We start from the raw sequence: 22,601 nt of genomic DNA, 5'->3' as shown, positions 1-22,601 counted from the left end.
TCTTAAGCATTAATCTCCATTATCTCGCATTAGTCTTATCTCAAAACAATAACAGATAGCCATCGGAGGACCAGCTAAATACGTTCATAAACCAAACCTATTTTTCAATCTCTTATCTGCTGATAACGACACATCGGCCTAATCTGTCAAAATGTCTTATCACCAGGTGTAATATGTTTAATCAAATGTCGAGACCGCCAGTATCATTTATGGAAAACATGAATAAAATACCACAAGTATACAGAATATGACCAAAAGGAAGAGTCTGACTATCCCGATTGTTTGGGTTGCTGCAGTTATAGGCATAGTAAGTTAAAATATTTATGATTTATTTGGTTGTAACTTCTTGAATCACCGTTCACCGTTCAAATGTATATCACGGACGTACTTCAGGCTGTCCTTTGTCATTATGAACGTTGCGAGTTCATCATCAATCATAAAGTGTCAATTTATAATAAAATCAATCATTTGTTATGTATTTTTATAGTGATTTGAATGCTTAATTCGTTTATAATTCAAGAAATACATTATTATTTTAATTAACCACGTGGTCAGATGTGGTTTACACCTTATATTCGATGTGTTTATTATTATTATTCGGTTGTACTTGCATATACAAGCAGTGCGAGTGTGGTATTTTATGAGTATGTATATCCCAAATTAAAATTAAATTAGACTATTTAAGAGAATTAATCTCCTAATTTTTAAAAGTTATAAAAGGGACGGGGACATACATAAAGTGTATAAATAAATTAATAAATTAATAAATAAAATAAAATTAATAACAAATAGGGGAAACTTAGAGTATAAATAGTGTATACAAACTTTTAAAATGGACTCAAATACAAGACTAGCAACACAACCATAACGAAGTAGAGGCTCTATCCAGACAGCACACATTAACACCCATACCAAAATGGTAATGGTTATTTGCCCAGTGACATTTATCTTAGCATAGAGTAGATTCTATGGATAAAATCGATTTTTCGTAGAAATCCGAGGAATCTGTCTGAATTCTCTCCTGTTAAGGGCTAATAGGCTTTATAGACTAACAAACCAAACCTTTTGCTAACAAATGCTAAAAATGACGTCTAGTTAGTTATAAATAATAGCATCATATTCCATTCAAATTTTGTTATAATCAAGCGAAAGCCTTTAACTTGTCATCACCACTTGAATGAAGAACATTGCTGTACAAATTCGTCGAATTATCAATGGTGGAGCAGTAGCATCATCGTATGAAGTGTTTTCCTAAGTTTTGGTTTTTCTCAAGTTCTAATATTCGATGCCTAGAGTACTTGAATATGGAACAATGGCTAATATTATATATGGTGATAAAATATTTCGTCGAAGAAGATATTATCGAGTCTTTAAAATTATGTTCGTTCGGATATGTTCATGAAAACAATAACACATATTTTCGGATGATTAAAGATTGGTGTTTTTTCGTTATTTTTCTTCTGTAAATTTACGTCAAATAATGTATTATCAAACAGGTTTCTGTCATCTATGTTCATCGATATACATTCATGAAAGCAATAATAAGATTGGTGTTTGCCAACATCTGTTCGACATTATTAAAATGTTTAACAGATGAGGTTTAAGCCTACCTTCTTTTTTGTTGTCTTCCATATCCACAAGCTGAATTGAACTTTTCTATATACTCTTCCATCGAATTTATCTTATTTATATTCTTCTCATTTTGAATTTTTATTATTTATTATTATATTTTATTAATTATTTTACATTTGTTTCAGATTTTCTATAAGTGTTCTGACTTATCAAAAGTTATATTACATCATTTGCTGTAATACCGACATTTATATATATATATATATATATATATATATATATATATATATATATATATATAACCATCATCCATTAATATTATAAACAGAGTTGCGCTTAAATTTCGCCTTGCTTGAGTCCTGCTTCGGTTTTGAAGGTTCTTGATTTTATGGTACTTACAATGGCGGTACTGGTGTTTATCCTGTATATTTCTTAAACTATTCTTACAGTTTTTTAACTTACACCTTTTTTTCAAGAAGCATTTTCAAATCAATGAATGGTGGTTACATCTTTTGTTTTTCTTGGTCACTCGCCAGTGTCAATAAGTGTATATTAGTGCAGGTTTGAACATTATTTTAAATTAAAGTTTTTCAGCTTTCTATCAATCGAACTATTTCAATTAATCGCTATTTCGAAACGAAACAATATCCTCACTTAAATGGACTTTTAACTAAACGTCAAACATAACTTATTCTTACACTATTATTCTTACATTTACACATTCTTATATTATTCAATACACATCTTTGTTCTAAAATAACTCGGAGTGTTTTTCTACTTATGCTGTCAAAAGCCGTTTTCGAGTCAATGAATGGTGGTTACATCTTTAGTACTGATCTACTGCTGATTTTAGACGATTTTCTATAACTTGCTTATATTTCTTCATGGTTGTGTACAACAGAGTAGTAATCGTCTATAATTATTACAGTCTTTTATATCTCCCTTTTTATGTGTGGAAAGAATAAGTTCTATTTGTTGTGGTATTTACTCCTATTATTACTGTTATATTAATATTTAAATATATTAATGAATTTAAACATAATTCCTGTTCTGTGTGTGATGCTTAACAACTTTGTATACTTTTTAAATATAAAAAGATTATATTAAAACTATATTTTTATAATACATGTAAAAGATGAAATAACGTTTAAAAATAAAGATTATGTTTTCAACAAAACAATGAGAAATCCATGATAATTATGATGAGATAAGCAGTTACTCGAAATATTAATGATTGTTAAGACAATAATGCGAAAACTGATAACAAAGGAGGATTATTTTTTATGACTAATTGTTTCTTAGATAATTATGAATATAAATCCGGTAATCTTTCAGGTTTTTCTAAAATGCTTATGATATTTAAAAAAATCCACATCGATAAATTTTCTTTTGTTATTATAATTTGGAATGATTTAGTTTAGTAGTTTATAGTTCTGCAAAAAAATTAACTGTCGCTGAGGTCCAAATACGGAGAGTACGGTGGGTGTGCGATTTAAGTAAAGATTTTAGCAATTTGTGACATTAAGGTGTGTTATATTTATTGGTGATTTCTTTACTCTAATATTAATGTGGCGAATACATCACAGGTGTGAAAAAATAATCCATATTTATGTCACAGTGCTATATAGAGAGCACCTATATATTTACAACATTTTATTTTCTTTTCGATAGGGTTTCAGGATTTGTTATCTCTTTTTTTAACATTTTTTAAACATAAGAATATATCGTAATAAAAATATAGCGCAGTTTTTTTACAAATTTCTGACGTTTTACGAATTACAGTTTGAGACCCTAATTTCGAATGTCTTCGATGATCGTCAAAGCAATTTGCAAGGTGACCAATACTTCTTCCAGCTTCACTTGGATTACTTTACGAAAAATGTATTCACTTCGATATCCTAATGTTTAATTCTTCTAATTGATTAAACATGTTGGTTGATAAAAATGATAAGATATCAGAAATGTTTACATTATTATACAAAAAGGATATTAATATTTGGTTACTTGGTTAAAATGTTTAAAGACCATTTACATAATAATATTTTAAATTGAAACACCAAATATATAAAAAGCACCTTAAATAATAGTGGTTGTTTCAAAGGCTTAGGAGATACTATTCAATAATAACAGAAATGAAAGTACCACTGTAGATACTAATGTGCTGGGGAAAAATTATGTTCTGTGCGGGAAAATTATAAAAGACATCGGTTTTCTTTTTGATTAGTTCTGGTTTTTTTGATGTTGAGTTCAGTAGCGATATAACTAAAATATTTTATGGACAATGTATTAGGAAAATTCGAAATTTCTTTGTCCTCGACCTTATAGATAGCTTTACTATCATGAATTCGAATCAAAGCAAGATCATAAACTTACGGGCATTTCGTTAAATTACTAAGTTTCTTAGTTCGCGTCAGAGATCTTTGAAGAGGTAAGACATACATTCAATTTTTTATTGTTTTGTTCTGTCAGCTTATCGATAGATAGAAATATTCAGAGTGCAGAAGAATATCAGAATGGCCTCATGTACCTCTCAAAAATAATTTATTTCAGACCTTTTTTGTAGATCCAATCTCTTGTGTGGATTGGCCTGTCCGTAGCTGGGATTTGTATAGACGATGCTTATAAAGTTACAAAAATAGAAGGTAAGTTGACCACATTCTCAATACTTTCTTATATATTTATTGTGATTTTTTTAAAATTTGGAGTATATTATATTAAGTATATTTTATTTATATAATTATCAGTCAAAAGTGTTTTACTTTATATCAGTCAAAATTTGTTTCTTTTTAACCTATTACCCTATTTTTACACCTTTTTACGTTTAGAGCACATTCTAGTTCAGAGAGATAAAATTTAGGCGGCTTTTAAATTGCAACCGTTCTACTAATCTGTAACAAAAAAAAAACAACTTTTAGTCTTGAAAAGTGAGAGATATGTTTCTCTGGTGATTATTTTTTTCAGATGAACTTCAGATGTTACATCAACCATCTCCAAGAAAGTAGATTCGATAAAAACGCCTTTAAAATTTAATTTTTAGATGACACTAAAACAGCTGTTACACCAAAATAAATTAAAACTATTAAAAATCCTCATAAGGGCATGTTCTTAAATGATTACGATTAAATTATTAGAATTATTTGAAAAGGTGAAAAAATCGAAATTTTAAATTATTCAACAAAAATACTCCCTAAGGCACATACATATTTATCATCAAGCAACATATTAAACTATATATCACATTTATATCCCTCAAAGTGATGGGTAAGGCATTAAAGCAAAAACGTCAAAAACTATGAAAATGAAACGTTAGAATGAAAGTAGTAATTAATGAAACATTCGAATGAAAGTAGCAACAGGTGAACTAGCCACGGACTTTCCCATAATAAAAACAAATTTATAGTCACATCATTTGTGCATTCAATAATTATTTAATAAGAATTAGTATATTTTTAAATGATTTAATATGTTTGATATTATTAGTTTCAGATGGCGATGCAACTGTAAATAAAAATAGGTTTCTAATCTTCTTATATACTTATATAGCCCTTGATGTAACATGGCTCATATTCTCTTGTGTATTAATAAAAGGTATGTGTGACATCTTTTTACTCATATTTTTTAACTGGTTATTCAACAAATTCGTTGACATAAAATTAAAATGTGTTATTTAAAACATATATAGCGTTAACATAAAGGTTCAAGGAACATATAAACAACCTAGTTTTCAATGTATAAACAAATAAGTAGATAATAATTCAATAAGACACAAATAATAATTCTAGTTATTCGAAAAAGGGCGGAGATATATTAAAAGATACTCCTAATCTCAATCTTTAATAATATCTCTAATAATACTTATTCAGTCAAACCCATGTATATTAATTAGTATAAGAAGTAAAAATAATTTAACCTGCGTTTTATTTTGTGGCAGGACTTTTAAGTTCGAATCCAGAAAATATTCTGAAATATGGGAACGCCTTTTGGGCAACAAATGCGATATTCGTATCAGTTGTGGACTTGGTTTTGATGGGATTTTTTGCCAACGATCTTGTGGTAAGTATATTAATGTAGGAAAATACATTTTATTGATTATTTAGTTATACTGATGATTAATTATTTCAGAGGGTACCTGAAGATGAGCAACTTAAACTTATTTCTATGATGACAGTGGCTGCCAGAGGATATATGCTACTTATTATAAATGTAATAATAGCTATTATATTGGCAAAGGCATCTTACCGAATGTTTTATAAGGTATGTAGCTTTGAAGTGTATGTATATAAGTGTCCTCATCAACTGAGTTATCTCCTTCCTATGGACTTTTCCACTAATTCGATATTGAATCTTTCATTGTTCTGGCACTCATTTCTATCTCCTGGTAGGAAATTTACTTGTTATATTTTTATATTCTCCAATCGGATATTTATACTTCTGGCTCTCCTATCACCATAACTTTCGTTTTGCCTTTATTCATTATCATTCCATATTCTTTAAGTGTCATATTTCACCTGTTCATCATTCGCAAACATTTCTACCGACATTCTATTTCTATATTTTTATAGCATATAAGGATTTAAAACAATGTTAAAGAATTTCAGGTTTTCTTACTGTTTCCCACCATCCTCTCTACAAATTGTATTACCTACCTACCTCTGATTTTTGATGTATTTCATTGTTTTCATCTAATTTTTCATTCAGATAGTTTCTCCATATTCTATCTTGTTATGGTTTCCAACTGTGTATTTTTGGTTGATTTTTTTGTTGTGTAGATTCACTGTCTTCTGTTAGTGTCATTTCTGCAAAGACTGCAAGTCACATTTCAAACTTCCATAATCTGTTCTTATTTCTTTCTCCTGTTTCCCCTCTCTCCCTGTCTAATGGTTATTTCTGATTTTACGATATACATTTTTCTTGTATATTGATGGATTTTCTTATGAACAACTTATGAATTTGTTATTTACATGTGATTCTAAAAAATAAAATCAAGAGTCCTTATTGGGTTGAAATCTAGAGCCTTTCTAGAACCACGCTTCCTATTCTATTATTGAAATGTCCCATAACCTATAATTTTCTCTCAGATTGGTACTAATTTATATTATCATTTGACTGTTTTAGAAACCAATTACTCGTAAACCAATAAATGCTTTTGATGTTGGGTAAGTAAATATAATAATATATCTTTTTTAACTTACAATGAAACTTAGACAATTGACCATCACGTTCAAAATATGCAACTTTAATTTCAAAATGAGAGTTCCTTTCTGTTCCACTTTTGGTAAAAAATCGCCTTAGAAACAAAATGTAGCATTTTGGATGAATGCTAGTGTTAATAAACGTAATTGGCATATATGAAACGATGCCAATCATCACTAGATTCTTCAGGACGCATTATATCCACAAAAAGTAGGTTTTTGGTGCGATTTTTAAGCTGGTGACACTCTTTGTATGTTTTTTTTAAAGTTAATATGAATTTATGACAACATTGTACTAAAAAGTCATTATGGGATTTTCTATCAGATGTCGCTAGGCTTGAAAAGGTCAAGTTTCGTACAGAAAACATGTATTTGGGACATGTATTACTTTTCTTATTTGATCAAAAGAAAAAAGGCGCTAAAAGTCATCGTTAGCTGGTAGAAACTCACGATGAGCCAGCTCTAACCTTAAAAATATGAGAGGCGAGGTTTCGTTACACAACTCAAAGAACGTTCTGGTAGACCGAAAAAAATGTAAGATGCGAAACTGTTACAGTTATTGGATGAAGACCCAACCCAAACTCAAAAACTGCAATGGGGAAAATCCAAAAGATGGGAAGTTGGATATTACATCAGTTGATGACTGGCAAATAGAAAATCGAAAAATCGTTTGTGAAATACTATTTCAAAGGTTTGATCGGAAATCATTCTTGCAACGAATAGTGACGGGTGGCGAAAAGTGAACTTATTTTGAAAATCTTGAGTGCAAAAAATCATGGTTATCACCTGGCGATGCCGGCCGATCGACTCTATAGCCCAATCATTTTGATCGTAAGACAATGCTCTATGTTTGGTGTTACCAGAGTGATGTTACGAACTATTGAAACCTGGTGAAACAGTTATTAGTAATCAATTTGAGCCATACAATGATCGAGCAATGCCCAGAATGGGTCTTCTCATACCGTTCAAAAAAAAAGCGTTGAAACCACTTGGATCCGACATATTATTGGCGACTGTCAACTTTATGCGCTATTTTTTATCTATAGGACACGTATATGGAGAAAAGTACTTCGCCAATTTTGAAGAAGTTATAATATGGCTCGATGAATAATTTTGTTCAAAGAAATTTCCATAAACTGCCTGAGAGAATGGACAAGGTGTATAGCATCAAATGTAATCCGTCAATCAGGCAATCAGAAAAATCCATCAGTGACCTTCCGGTAGACGTGGTATATCGAGACAGAGGAAAATAAAATCTCAAGCTATAATCTGACAGGACATCAGTTAGCCTCGTCAGTTAATCAAAAGCTCAAGCTGTGTCAAGACAACGCTTTAGCCAGAAAGCAAAACTGTTAACCTCATTTAATATCGATTCCGAACTGATTATGCCATTAAAAAATTGATTCATGTATCCCATTTGGATTCTTCCTATGGTATTTTCCGAACTGAAAACTCCAATTCTATTTAAGTGGATATAACCCAGACCATTATGGAAAACCATTTACATAACATTAAACGTGGAGAATTCAAATAAAAACAATTTTTTTAATACCTTTCCATCATCGAACCAACCTTATAGAAAAAAACTTTATATATATTATTAGATTATTGTAACATGAAAACAATCTCATTATTTTTTTCAGATTTTCAAGGCCACCATGGGAATCAGATTCCGCTTTCGCTTTCCAAGATAGTACAAGTGGAATCGAGAACAAGTCATTCAGAGATGACAACAACGGCTCGCCGAACGTGTTCAAGAGTATACCATTGCGACCAATCAGTAATATCGATTTGAGTCGATCAAACCGAGCATACGACAACAACAGAAGACCGACAGATTCAGATAGACAGAGACCAATCAATTTTAACCAGTCAACTTTAATTAATCCGTTTTCAGTCAGTAAGTATCGTGCTCCTTATGGAGTACTACGGTTTTGCTCTGGTTTGTACGTCGATTGTGATGACATAACGGGTCAATTGAAAAGTCTCCGGCCTACCATAGTAAAACACATATTTTTGGCAAAATCAGATTTTATTTATTCAACATAATTCCCTTCGAGGGTGATACATTGATTATAGCGACCCTCCAACTTTTCAATCACCTCTTCATTCGACGAACATTTCGTCCCTGCAAGCATTCTTGAGATCTGAGAACAGGAAATAGTTGCTGGGGGGCCAGCTCTGGAGAATACGTTGGATGAGGAAGAAATTCGAAGGCCAATTCATAGATTTTTGTCATCGTTTTCGCTGACTTATGACACGGTGCATTGTCTTGATGAAGCAGCACTTTCTTTTTCTTCAAATGCGGCCGTTTTTCGGCGATTTCGTCCTTCAAACGATCCAATGACACTATGTAATAGTCGCTGTTGATAGTCCCCTTTTTTCAACGTAGTCACAGCCGACTGCTGCATTTTCCTACGCTTTGGAGCGGGTTCATCGTGTCAGTCCACTCGGATGACTATCGATTAGACTTCGAAGTGAAATGATGGAGCTATGTTTCATCCATTGTCACATATGGATGCAAAAACTAGGGTTTATTACACTTGATCATCTTCAGGCATTGCTCCGAATCATCAACACGTCGTTGTTTTTCGTCAAAAGTGAGCTCGCGCGGCACCTACTTTGTACAGAGCTTTCTTATACCCAAATATTCGTGAATGATAAGATGTACATGTTCAGTTGATATCTTCGGAGTGTCTGCTACTTCATCCAATTCATCAATCTACGGCCATTCAAAATTATTTCGTGGATTTTTTTAATGTTTTTGTTGGTAACAACCTCTTATGGGCGTCCACTGCCTTCACCGTCTTCGGTGCTCATTTCACAACGTCTAAACTTAGCATACCAATCCTTGATGGTTGATTTTCCTAGAGCAGTGTCCGAAAACTCGTTATCAAGCCAAGTTTTTGCTTCAACTGTGTTTTTTTCCCTTCAAAAAGCAATATTTTATCAACACGCGAAATTCCTAGGCGATTTTATCAATTTTTTTCACAATAACAAAAGTTGCTTCATTCAAAATGTTATAATTCACAAACTAATGATCCGACATGTGTCAAATTTATACACGCATCTTTTGAGGGTTAGAGCTAACTAAAAAACATATGGATTTAACTCTAGTAGCGCCATCTATGTGTCAGCCCGGGGACTTTTCATTTGACCTGTTATTATTTTTGCCAGCTTCTTTCAGTGGAAATAACAAGTCTCCAATATCTCCAGCGTTTCAAGAATAATTACAGTACACCAGTTTTAAGGGCGAATAATTCCAACTAGTATTAATTGTCGGAAAATAATTTATGAGATTCAAGCAAAGAGCCGGTGAAGAAATGAATTGAAAAGACTAAACATTTAGAGTAAATCGCGGTTGTGTGTTTCTTTGGGCAGCGTTTGAACATATTCGCTCAAAATTTATTGAACTTTTTCAGTAATCTTACGAGTGCTAAATGATTTGTCAAATATATTTGAGATCCAACGAAGATAATGTCATGTACTTTTCAACATAGAAGTAAATGCAATCATATCAAAAGTCCTTAAAAAGAGACATGATGTCCAACATTATCCTGCAAACTCATAGGTCATAGGCTGTAGGCATTCTTCATGATATACTTTATATTACGGCAGGATCATATGGTTTGAGAATGAATGAGAAAAAGACCAAACTATTGACAGCTGGCATTAGGAAAGGCACAGCAGTATAAATATTTGAGATCAGTAATGATCAGGAGAAGAAATTCGCATCCACTACTGAAGTAGTATGCCGAAATGGCCAAGTCTGAATCCTCTATGTTTTCCCGCATTGGAGATTATTATCTGATACCTTTAAATTTGGAGTCTTTGAAATGGGATGCTTAAGGTAACTTCTAAAGATGCCATGGATCGAGATCATCTGAAAAATAGAAGGCTGCCAAAAATACCGCTGCACACAAGTACTTTGACAGCAGCATATTGGTTGGGAAGTGGATAATCTCCTCAAGCCCCAGCAATTAATGGTGGTGATGACAGATTGATTATGAATCTTTAGCTATCCTCATAGACTGTTAAATGTTTATATAGTATCAAATTCTCTCTTAAGATAGTTAAAGATTCTGAACAATCAGTAAGAGTTGCTCTCAAACTTCATGATCATATATGCTCAAGATTTTACATCCGGTTTTAGATCGATATAGAGCTTCCTGAATCATCTCGTACACTATTATTACTTTGAATACAATACAAAGTTTACCTCCACTGCCCATATGTATATTTTTTAAAATTTGTTAATATATTATCACTAGTCATTGAAGAATCTAATAAAGCAATAGTTAGTACCATTTTGCAGTGTAAAACTAAAATTAATTATGCAGTTATAGTAATTTATAGGTTAAGGTTGTGTTTTCTTATATTTACATTGAGCTCTTTTCCCATACTACTCATGAGGTAGAGTTCTAGACGTATTTTTTATGTAGTGGTATCCCTGGAGGCACAACTCACCTATTTAACTATTGCATATATAAGTAATGTATTTAATTTTCATTAGAAAACATATATGTACCATATGTAACATATGTACCGTTTTATATTTTTGTTCTTGTTTCCTTCGTTACTAGGTTTACTTTCCAATCATTCTAACATCACTGTATTTCTCCTTAGTATGTTCTGTTACTACCTGTATAAATCTTACTTGATAAAACTGGATTTAAGCGCCAAATTTCCCTTAATGCATTGCCATATCTCACACATTTTATTCAAAGGTCATACATTCTGAACAATTATAGACAGATCTAGGCACATAACCCTGTCACAAACTATAATACAATTTTCTACAGTTATCGCATATTAATTGTGTTCTAACTTTTAGTTGCTTTCACTATCATTATCATGTCTTGGAAATTGCCAAAAGTGTTATTAACCATTCCCCATTTAAGCATGAAGAACAACATATCTGCAATGAATTATTAATAAATATTATGACTAATAAAACCTAATCAATAGCTATTCAAACCTTTACCTTTTTCCATCAAGTTTTGTTGTATTAAAACTATTTTTATTATCATCTTGCCATGAGTATATGTATATTGGTTACACAAACCGAAATAATAAATTGTCCTTGATTTTAATAAATGTTTTTAAAAATGATATTCTGTTAAAAGAAATGTCCGAAAGTTCCATTATACATCTTTGTGGGTTATCTTTACATTATTTAAATCCAATATTACCCAACAGTGTATGAAAGGAAGTTTTACATCCCTCAAAGAGCTGCATATCTCCAAGCTTTCTATGGATACTTTTCAGATTAACAGTTTCCCTTCGAAAAAATAGTATTAAATTATGTTTATGTTAAAAAAAAACTACTCACTGTTTTTATACATTTCATATATTTAATCCCTGATAGAGCAAATACCAACCTTGATTGATCATTGAATCTCAAATCTCATCAATCATTGACTCTTGATCTTGATTCGTCACCCGCTTCGTATTAAGGACGCTTTCTTTTCGGTGAATCTAATATTATATTTTTAATTTTCTGAGATATTTTAGTGACTCTCATAGGTTGATTCGGTTACATGTTCGAACGTATCAAACAACATTGTACCTCTTTTTAACTAGAATATTATGAGAAGGAAAATATTGTCTGATTCTAAAACAAATTTGCAAATTGTGACAGGCAATACATTAAACATCTTGATGACGTGGGCTCACTGTTATTTTGAATAGATTGAATCCAAGATGATACAGTTTGGTTCTCTAGAGTATATGTCCTAGGTCATTGTCATAAAAGAGTGCCAGAACTTTGATATTAACATGAGAGTAAAATCTTCCCTCATATCTTGTTACGAATCAAATAACTTCCTCTATGACCGTTGGAATCCGAATGTGTCGGTGTATTTAATTGTTCCTATAGTATCTTGCTGCGTCCACAACACTTTTCTTCGGGTCTTTACTATTAAATACTAATAATACTTCGCAGATCATCCCCATAGTTGAATTCCATTATTCCATAAAAGTTCTAGTAACTGCCTGTAGAGCAGCAACTTGATATTAACGGAAATTTAGATTTTCTTACAAATGACTTCATCGCTGTAATTAAAAACTATGTCTACAATTGTGTATTAACAAGATTAAGTAATTAAAATTCACCATTAATTCTCTTTCATGTTTTAGGAAACTGCATTTACTTGAACTTGGTTCCATGTGACCAAGCCATTGACTGCGAATCCTTTAAAATTAATTAATTTATTGTAGAATGAAACAATCAAACATTTGTGGAATCAGACAATACAACTCGCTGTTAGATAGCTCCAACAATAAATTGTTAATTGATCTATATTTTTCAGATAATAACCAACCACTAGTTAAGTACAACCCCAATCCACAAGCCGAAAGGCCCAACAATTTCCAACGTAACTATATACCACCGACGCGATTGAACAACATTTCTCCTCCACGCCCACCAACTTTCGCCAAAGATCCTTTGATACCAGAACCAGATTATTCTCCGCCGGGTTCTTTGAAGAAAAAAAGCGTTTTAAGACCAAATAGCAATTATATTATGTAGATCAGTATTAATAAGGGAAATATATAGGGATTATAGTTTACACTCTCTTTTACTCGTTCGATATTTTGTAGGATTAGTTTTATTTTATTTGGAAGTTTACAGGTGAAGCAGGCGACGATAAAAAAGTGAGGTAATGAAATTAGGGAATTGTATCTCCATTATTTTAAGAGATAATTAGAGTATATCAAGTTATTTTCCGTTTGTATAAACGGATGGAATCAAATTTCAGTTTAAACAACCATTTACTACTACTGCCAAAATTATATCGAAGGCCAAATATATTCTCCCAGCTATTGTTTCGCAAAGGGCAAGATTTTATTGCAATCTGTGATGTAACGATGATTAAATAACATTATTGGTTTTGAGTTTCCCTAATGCTTTAGAATTTTTTACAGGCTAAGAATTTTTAACAACAACAAAAGTTAAATACCTTCCGACAGATACGCGTTGTAAGAAATCAAAAATAGTAAGCCAATCAACCGTTATAATGGTTACAATTTACTAACCTACATAACAAACATCGATACAATAGAAATTTCAGGAGATGCAATTAAATATTAACATTCTAATATAAGGTTATGTACAGCTTAAAAGGAGACTTTAAAATACTGACTGATTTCTTTGCGGAAATCAAACAATTTTGTTAGGTTTTGAGGACAACCTTCAATGAATCAAGTAAGTCATGACTTCTTCAAACAGTTAATAAATCTCTGCATCTTGTCAATACGTGGGAATTTGATTGGTTCCTCACAATTGGGACACAGAGGTCTCTTTGTTCGATTCATTAGGATGCAAAATTATTTGCAAATATCTATTCCTGAAAGAGGTAGCAGGGGAAAATAAGTCTTTTTAATTGGTTAAAGCTTGTTTTTCCCTAATAGGTGGTCCCACTCAAGTTGCACTAGGATATCTACTCTACCATCTATTACTTGGTAAAGGTCCTTATAATTCAAAATACTAACAATTTGTTGACCACTTGTTATAGCGTCTTTGGCGAGGTCATCGGCCAATTCATTCGCAGGTATACTTTTGCTGCTGGGGATCACTTTAGTTATTATTCAATAAGAGCTTTTTTCGATATTATAGATATTCTTATATTTTATTACGTCAAAGTACAAATGGAACCTAACGTAATGTGAAGTACCTTTTCATTATCAGGTCAAAAAATATATTTTGATCTTATCAGTGCCTACCAAGAAAACATAGAGTATGATGTTTATCCTGCATTTGTTAAGATTAAAGTGTTACATGATAAATTAGCAATTATCTGTCGATATTGTTAGCATTATACATGTCTTAAAATAATAATTACACACAATTAAAAATATCTTTTCATTGATTTTGGATGTCTACTTCAGTTTCGAGGTGATAATGTCGTCGACAATAGATGACGCAAGTCGCTCAACTGTTTTTATGCTTAGGCGCCAATGCAGCGATCGGTGTCAAATCAGGTAAATATACAGTGTGTGGAAAAACTCCTCATACTCCTCTAAAGTCGAGCACCACAATGGCTGAACCGCTTTATTGTGCAGTAAATCGTCTTTTTTGATCGAGTTTATCAACCGTCACCATTTCATTCAGAAAGTCTACGTACATTTGTTATACCTTGATAAAAAAAAATCTGCTGAAATATTTCTGTTTTAAGTATTACTTCAAACTAGGAGAAATACCTTTAAAATTAAGACGGGTTTTGGTCCTCGAGACCTAGGTTTTTGATAAGATAGAATAGAATTTAAACAAAAATAGGAAAAAATTCAAGCATGCTTGATTTTTTTTATATATATATTTTCAGTCAATATACCATTTTATTCATATTCATAAAGACCTCTGTATGACGCTATAACATTGGAAAGGAAATTAAAAAGAAATTTCAAAAAATAACGACCTTTAAAAACATTTTGGTCCTCTAAAATTAAAACTAATTTACCATCATATAATCCTTATTGACCAGACGAGTGCGAGCTAAATACATCAATATACTAAACTCAAATCTCATTAAATATCAATATACACTAAAGGTATACACTTTATATAAGTTCGTATGTTCTGGTTTGCTTCAATATTTGATATCCTACGCGTTGTCCAGTAGTTGTATTGTTAGTGCAGTGCTTCTACGTTAGTATGATATAGTATTCTTCTTTTGTGTTTTAACGCGAAATCTTATCATTTGATTTCGGGGTCATCGTGCAGTTCTTCGTTGGTTACGTAGCTATAGGCATTGGTAATTTTGTTTTGACAGCGTTGGATGACTAGTTGATTTGAATTTATAGTGCAACCCATAGGTCCCAATTGGCTTTATGATTGGCTGATATTGACCATCTATATATTGCTGACTCAGATTGTAAATCAATACTATCCAGAAGATGTTTCGTAATACTTTCAACATAACTACTTAACAAAGGTGTATATATTTCATTAGACACTTACTTAATTTGCTAGTTTCTATAAAACCTATAGAGCAGAAGTATGTAAGAAGATATATTATGTTAGGTCTTTTTTATGGAGCTCTTTCTATGGAAAATGGTGTATTTAAAGCAAAATTTAAAAAAATAAATTAAAGAGATTTCATCATCCATCACTAGCTGCTAAAATTCTTCTCTCCATACTTGGTATCTCGAATTGCAAGAATATTTTCTACAGTCTTCATCAGCAGTGAACTGTTTCAACAGGTTGTGTTCTATTTGAAACAAGTAATAATTGGATGGAGAAATATGAAATAAGAATGATTTCAAATATATTTTGATCGATTCTAGAAAAAAGAGATTCCATGTAAAAAAAATCTCCAGTGATATAAATTAAACTCTACACAAAAACCAACCGAGACACTTTATAAACTATAAATGGTAAAACAGTGGATGGAATTGGATGTTTAAAAACAACGGTTTTGTGAAGAATAGACTAACTTAAAGGATTAATGTGACACATCATTACCTACCTTATCTTTTGTAAAAATTTGAGATAAATCTTATTATTAGTTAATGATAAGAATGACGTAGTTAGTAAGTAGAACACGTAGTTTCATTGTGACAATTTTGATGGTTTTGTTGCACCAACGAGAAATCCTAACGAAATATCTACAATTCTCATTAAAGAAAATCAAGGAATTTCCCTAGATAAAAGCAAAAGTTTTATATGGTATATTACAACTACTAATGAAGAACGGAGCTATTATAGTATCCTATATCCTAATAGAAAACAATCTATAGTTAGTATATCTGATGCAACTGAAACTGTAGTAATTTCTGTGTATGACTCAGTCATAAAAATAGAAATTACGTTAATAATAAATAATTATAAATAGCTACACAGTTTTAAAAAATCTCTTATAACGGATTTTCATTTTGAGTCCTTGTACATTTATAAAAACGATTGATTTTAGCTCGACACATTTTCATTGTTGTGCAATTTTATTAAGATCTTCACTTTTCATAAATGTCCGAGAGGTATTCGTTCGAATGACACGATCATCTAAAAACACGATAAAAAACAAATATCCCCACACAAAAGAATAATCAATCATATTCAATATTTAATAGTATTTGATATATATAATATTTATGAGTTCATCATACGTTTGTACATGTTAATTAAATAGAACAAAATTAAAAATATCTTTATTTTCATTATTAAATATTGTCTACAGTCATCTTCAAATTTATATTATGCATTATTAATTTAATTAATGGATGCAATGTGTAAAATAATCTATAAAAATTGGTAGTTAAGGGCGATAATGAAAATATCCAAGCTATATTGGCTTCTTGGAAGAAAATCTAATATAGTCTATTCAAGGTATTTTGTAGATACGTCATCAAGATGTTTAAAGTATTACCTGCCCGAATTTTTAAGTTCTTTATATCAGACAATATTCTCCTTCTCATTTTATTCTAGTTAAAAAGAGTCAAAATGCTGTCTGATTAGTTCGAACACGTAAACGAATGAGCTTGTCAAAGTCGTCCGATTGTCAAACCTATGCAAATCTCTTGAAAGCAATAGTGATAAGAAGTTACAACTCTAACCTATAATCTATTGTCGCTGTATAATTAACTATAATTTTTAGATGTGCTATAATGTTAAAATTAATTATATTTGGTAACATTTTTGTTCCATTATTTTATTTAGATTAGAATTTTGTTATGTGTCAAAGCCAAACGGAACTAAAACTCAGAGTTGATGCGGCAACATTGCGACGTTTTGACGTCACGTTGTGTCAGAAGACGTATGTACAAAATAAATTTACGTACAGACTATATATTATAGACAATAAGATTTTAATTTATAGTCAAGGGTTAAAACCAATATGGCCATATTCTTTACGATTATGGCATTGTATAATAATAATTTACTTTTTCATCATGTTTCCATTTAAGTTTCACACACTAATCCGTATTAATAAAAATTAGTCACTGAAATATTTTTCCAATAAAACAGCCAATATACGTCATAGATGGTGTCGGGTATACTGTCAAATGAAGTTTCGAAGTAGGAGTGGTTTTCCTTGTGATTTTAGCCTAGTTAAAAAAAGACAGAATGCTGTATGATGTGTTGGAACATATAACAGGATCAGCATATAAAATTTGATTTGAGTAAATACTAGTCGACCTTGTTGTCAAATGTCTATAAAATTCTTCAAAATATTAGCGCTAATAATTAGATGTTACAAAACGTTGTGAACCAAAATTCTAAGTTAATGCGGCAATACTGCGACATACTGACGTCATAAGTGTTGATAGGGTGCATTATTTTATTAAATAGATTATATGTACGCGGTTATTTTCACCATTGCACCAAATGTGCATGATTATGATTAACATTTTATTATTATTTATTTGTTATTATTGTCAAGATAATGTTTGCGCAAAAAAGGTTGTTTACCTTTAAATATCATAATTTTAAGAGAGTGACATTAACAGACTGACGTTTTTATTGATTTTTGAGTATAAAGATTGAATTAACAAATAATATGCAAATGTCGTGACAAAATAAGATATCGACGGAAGTATGTACAAAGGGTTCATAGAATAGACATATATAGAATTGATTGGCGCAATGGTTAGAGCGACAGGACGGCCCTCCTACTGCTGAACGTACTTGTCTTTATAAAAACCAATCGAAAATCCGACAAGGAATAACGATCCCAGTCACTCCAGTATCCAGTCTGGGTAAGACCGGATATGTTCTGGGGTTAATGTCGGGGTCCGTGGTTCGGAACCCACGTTAAACAGTAAGTCCAGTCCAGAGAAAACCTCGTCGGTAAAACGAGACTTTAAAACATATAAAAAAGTATGTCAATTAATAAAAACTCTAGATAGCTTCGCACACAAATGTAAATAGACTCCTGGTACCCTTAAATAAAATTTGGATAATATATCTTAATAGCAGAACCATCAAAACTTATATAACAATTCGTGATTGCCATGTTGCCACATATACACTTAGTACTTAGTCTTTTAGGTGCTATACTGCCTGGTTCTTGTCAGAATGAACTTGAAACCACAGATTCGTTTGTTTCGAAGGCATCTGCGGAGAAACACGTATCATAATTTTCAATTTTCAAACTTCTCAATTTACTTTCTTTGAAAATGTATTCGTTTTTACTTCTAATTCTTTTTGAAATTTCTAATCTGGGCTCATTTTATCCTTTTTGATAAGTTAAAGGAAATGATATTTGAATATATAGATATGTATTTCAATTAAAATATCTTTTTTTTATTTTAATGAAAGGCTTTGAAATACAATTAGGAATTACATCTTGGCTAAGCAATGATCTTATACTCTTATTATGATATTGCGTTTAAATAAACAATGTCTACATTAAATGTTATAAAAATAACTATAGGTTAAGTACCTACGTATGATCAAATTTATCTATTTTGTTGTTAATATTTCATTACATAAGCACACTATAAATAGAACAACTTGTATCATTCTTTTCATTAGGTACACCAAGATACATATGAAGAATGCCTGTTTTCTCAAATATTTTGAGTATACAATGCTATCATCTTAATCATAAAAATATAATGCAGTTAATAAGACAACACAACATAAATCCTTTCCAGAAAAAGCTGATTTGAAACAGAACTGAATTTTTAACAATACAGCATTCGGATTTTCGTTATTGTCAGATATATTTTTTCCAAAATACAAAAATAAAAATATGTGTAAATAATCTACATTAGTGATGATAACGATAAATATCATGTTACAATATGATGACGAATATACCACTCGAAATTGATTAATAATATTTAAAACGAAAATAACAAATAATAAATAATCTAGCGACTTTATTATAGTTTCTCGAGTGTCTACATGAGCATAGTAGATACAATACGTACGTTAAAACAAGGATTTTTTTGTCCTTTTCGGGTAATAGGAAATGAATCTAATGAAAATAATCTTGAAGAATGTTAGAAGAACTCCTGCATCACTCACTATATTTACCAGACTTTATCCCTTCATACAATTTATGCTGTATATTCGCTGGCCTAATTTATCTTTTAACAATTAATCTTAGTTTAAGTTTTGAGTTAAAATATTCATTAAATAGTAATTATTTTTATCTCCCATTTTGTATGTAACATTAAAGTGCATATATATTTTTTAATAATAATAATTACTAATAGATAAAGGTGATAAAAAGATTATGTTGTAAAATAATACAATTTTCTGTATAAAACAGGAAAATATCCGAATTTTATATATTATGTTATCTCATCGTATTACGTACGATTATTCTCAAAAATAATATTTGGAGAATGTGTAAATATAACATCATTGAATATGAGTAGACATTAAATATATATATATATATATATATATATATATATATATATATATATATATATATTTATTATTCTTTAATTTTTTGGTTGAAAAAATAATTAAAACTCTTATATAAAAGAGCTGCAAATTATTTTTAAAGGTTTTTTTTTATTCCAAGCTTTCTTGTGAATTCCATCTCTAGAACTATGTATTGAGGTTGAGGCTGTTCGCCGATCAACCCCCACATGTCGAAACAAGTGGTAATCAGTAGGAGCTGGGTTTGTAGTATACGGCAGGTGGGGTAGCATTTCCAATTTTCCAAGTGTGTTTCATTGATTTTACAACATAGGTCGAGCGTTGTCATATTCAAAAATAACATTGTTGTAGCTTTGCTCGTATTTTCACTACCCCATAAGTTTGTTTGTTGCCTGCATGATATCATTCATCCTCTGATATGTAAATATTGTTTTGTTGAAATATTTTATTTCTCCATTTATATAAGTGACAAATCATAATTCAATCTAATCAGAACGTTAATAAGCGTTAGTAAGACTCTACTAAAAACTGTGACAATCTTCACTTTATTTATCATCGATTTATTTTAGATTAATTACCACGACAAATATGACGTATAAAACTACTAAAATAATATAATATTGGTTTGTTCGCCCTCTATGCATTTCTTGTAACGAAACTTTTCTTTCAGCTTGTATATCTCTGTGCCAAATTACTAAAAAACTAAAGATACTAGCGTTAAATATTCTTAAGTCCTTGAGCCAGCATTTTAATGATATGGTTATCTCTATGGAGGTCATTATTTCTGCGGTATCATGGAATATAGCAGCACTCGTCAATATTATGTCCTAAAACTTCACTGACTTGCAATTCTTGGCAAGCAAGTTCTTCTATCTTCCCTTTTACTTGACCATTCCATTCCAACAAATCATTCCAAATATTATGGTGTATTAGCATATGTCACTTGGATATTATATATTTTGATACAGTTGTCTTGATGGGATTTATATTAGATGTAAAATTGAGGTGGATCGATTTCGTATTATTCGGACTTCTTCGCAACTTGGTCCAATTGTAAAATTTGTTTACTGATGTTTGTAATTCTTTAATTTATATCAAGTAAACGACCGATCAACTAATATCTATGTAAAAGTGATCTGTGTAAAATTACATTTTGTACTATGAAAATAAAAACAACAAAATATTTAAAACCAAAAAATTGAACCGACTTGAACAAATAAATAAGGAACTCACTAAAAACTAAAAAGAATCAACAAACGAGCAACAAATTAGATTTGTTTTTTTCGTAATTTAATTTCACATATACGTAATTGTATTACTATTTTTGTATTGTTTGGGCTCGGCACTGAATTCGAAATGATCAGTTGGTAGTAGTTAAAATAATATTGTAAATAGATATATAGGTATTAAGCTAAATTGTATGTATATAGTAGAATATAAAATACGTGTAGTAGATAAGTTAAATACTTATTTTATTTATTTTTATTTAGTTAAGTAGTATACTTCGTTTATTTCTTCCTGTTAAAAATCTAGGTTTTATTATTTTTTTATTTATATATTATTAATATTTTTTTTATTTTTCCCTTTTTAGTGCTAGATATTTACTCGATAAATTACTTAAGTATTACAATGGATAGGCTAAGTAAAATTACATCCCATATGAGGAAAAATAGGAATAAAGAAACAGTGATTGAAAATAAGGAATGTTTCAGGGATCCGCTACCTAGTCTAGCTGATTCCAATCAAATTAAAACAGAAAAGTTGCTGCCCTCTTGGGAATCGAATCCGAGACCTCTGTGTATGACCTCATATTTCTAACCATTATACCATAGAAACAGTTCTCTGCAACTTTTATACGAAGTCTCATATGATATGGTTAGTGCTTAAAAAGCAAACTGACCGATATTTACACTGAAATACTTCCGATTTTTCATCAGTTCAGCAAAAACTTTATACATCAATACCTGATTATTTTATATAAAAAATATATATGGAAACATTGTGCGTGCCTTCGAAATTTGCGGTTTTCCCTCGATTTCCCCCTTTTCCCTCCAACAAGTCCTAACTTGATTACAATGGGACCGCTTGGGAAGTGTTGAAATCGGTTCATTATTGACGGAGAAATCCGTGAACATACATAAAAATATATACAGCCGAACATAAACCCTATTCCTTTTTTGAAGTCGGTTAATTAAAACGTATTTTGACATTTGTCATATCAAGGGTTGCTAATACAATTTAAAAAAATATCTAGCCGTAACCAGCATAGGTTTCAAAACCACTAACTCATTTTCAAGGCCAGGTACATCCAGTATATAATAAAACAAAATTATCTTTTATTAGATATTTTATTAGGAAGATAAAAAATTATTATTACATACTAAACGAAATGGCAAACAATAAACTGCATTATCAGTATTTTTAGAACAGCTATTTTGAATAAATCTAACTAACTTGTTGGATCTAAGGTAAGATTACTTCGAGAGAAAAAAATCAACGTC

The 22,601-nt window shown here is 30.8% G+C and overlaps 2 protein-coding genes across 2 annotated transcripts in view; one reads left to right on the top strand and one right to left on the bottom strand.

The window, feature by feature from the left end:
- The window catches only part of LOC143197955 (caspase-1), an 87,300-nt gene that overhangs the window by 11,362 nt on the left and 53,337 nt on the right, over positions 1-22,601 (bottom strand). The gene's annotated exons all lie outside the window — the stretch shown is intronic.
- Positions 148-13,336, top strand: LOC143197954 (uncharacterized). Its single transcript, XM_076406828.1, has 8 exons — positions 148-307; positions 4,136-4,214; positions 5,053-5,160; positions 5,504-5,625; positions 5,695-5,826; positions 6,688-6,728; positions 8,408-8,664; positions 13,076-13,336. Exons 1-8 carry the CDS (start codon positions 248-250, stop codon positions 13,294-13,296), a joined length of 1,020 nt encoding a protein of 339 aa, XP_076262943.1. The 5' UTR covers positions 148-247; the 3' UTR covers positions 13,297-13,336.

The sequence above is a fragment of the Rhynchophorus ferrugineus genome, unplaced genomic scaffold (genome assembly GCF_030347505.1).
Source record: "Rhynchophorus ferrugineus isolate W39M unplaced genomic scaffold, kcgeb_rfMv2 rfM6, whole genome shotgun sequence".
Taxonomy (NCBI): Eukaryota; Metazoa; Arthropoda; class Insecta; order Coleoptera; family Curculionidae; genus Rhynchophorus; species Rhynchophorus ferrugineus.
The sequence above is the reverse complement of the archived record's forward strand: the minus strand, read 5'-3'. Positions and strand labels throughout refer to the sequence as shown.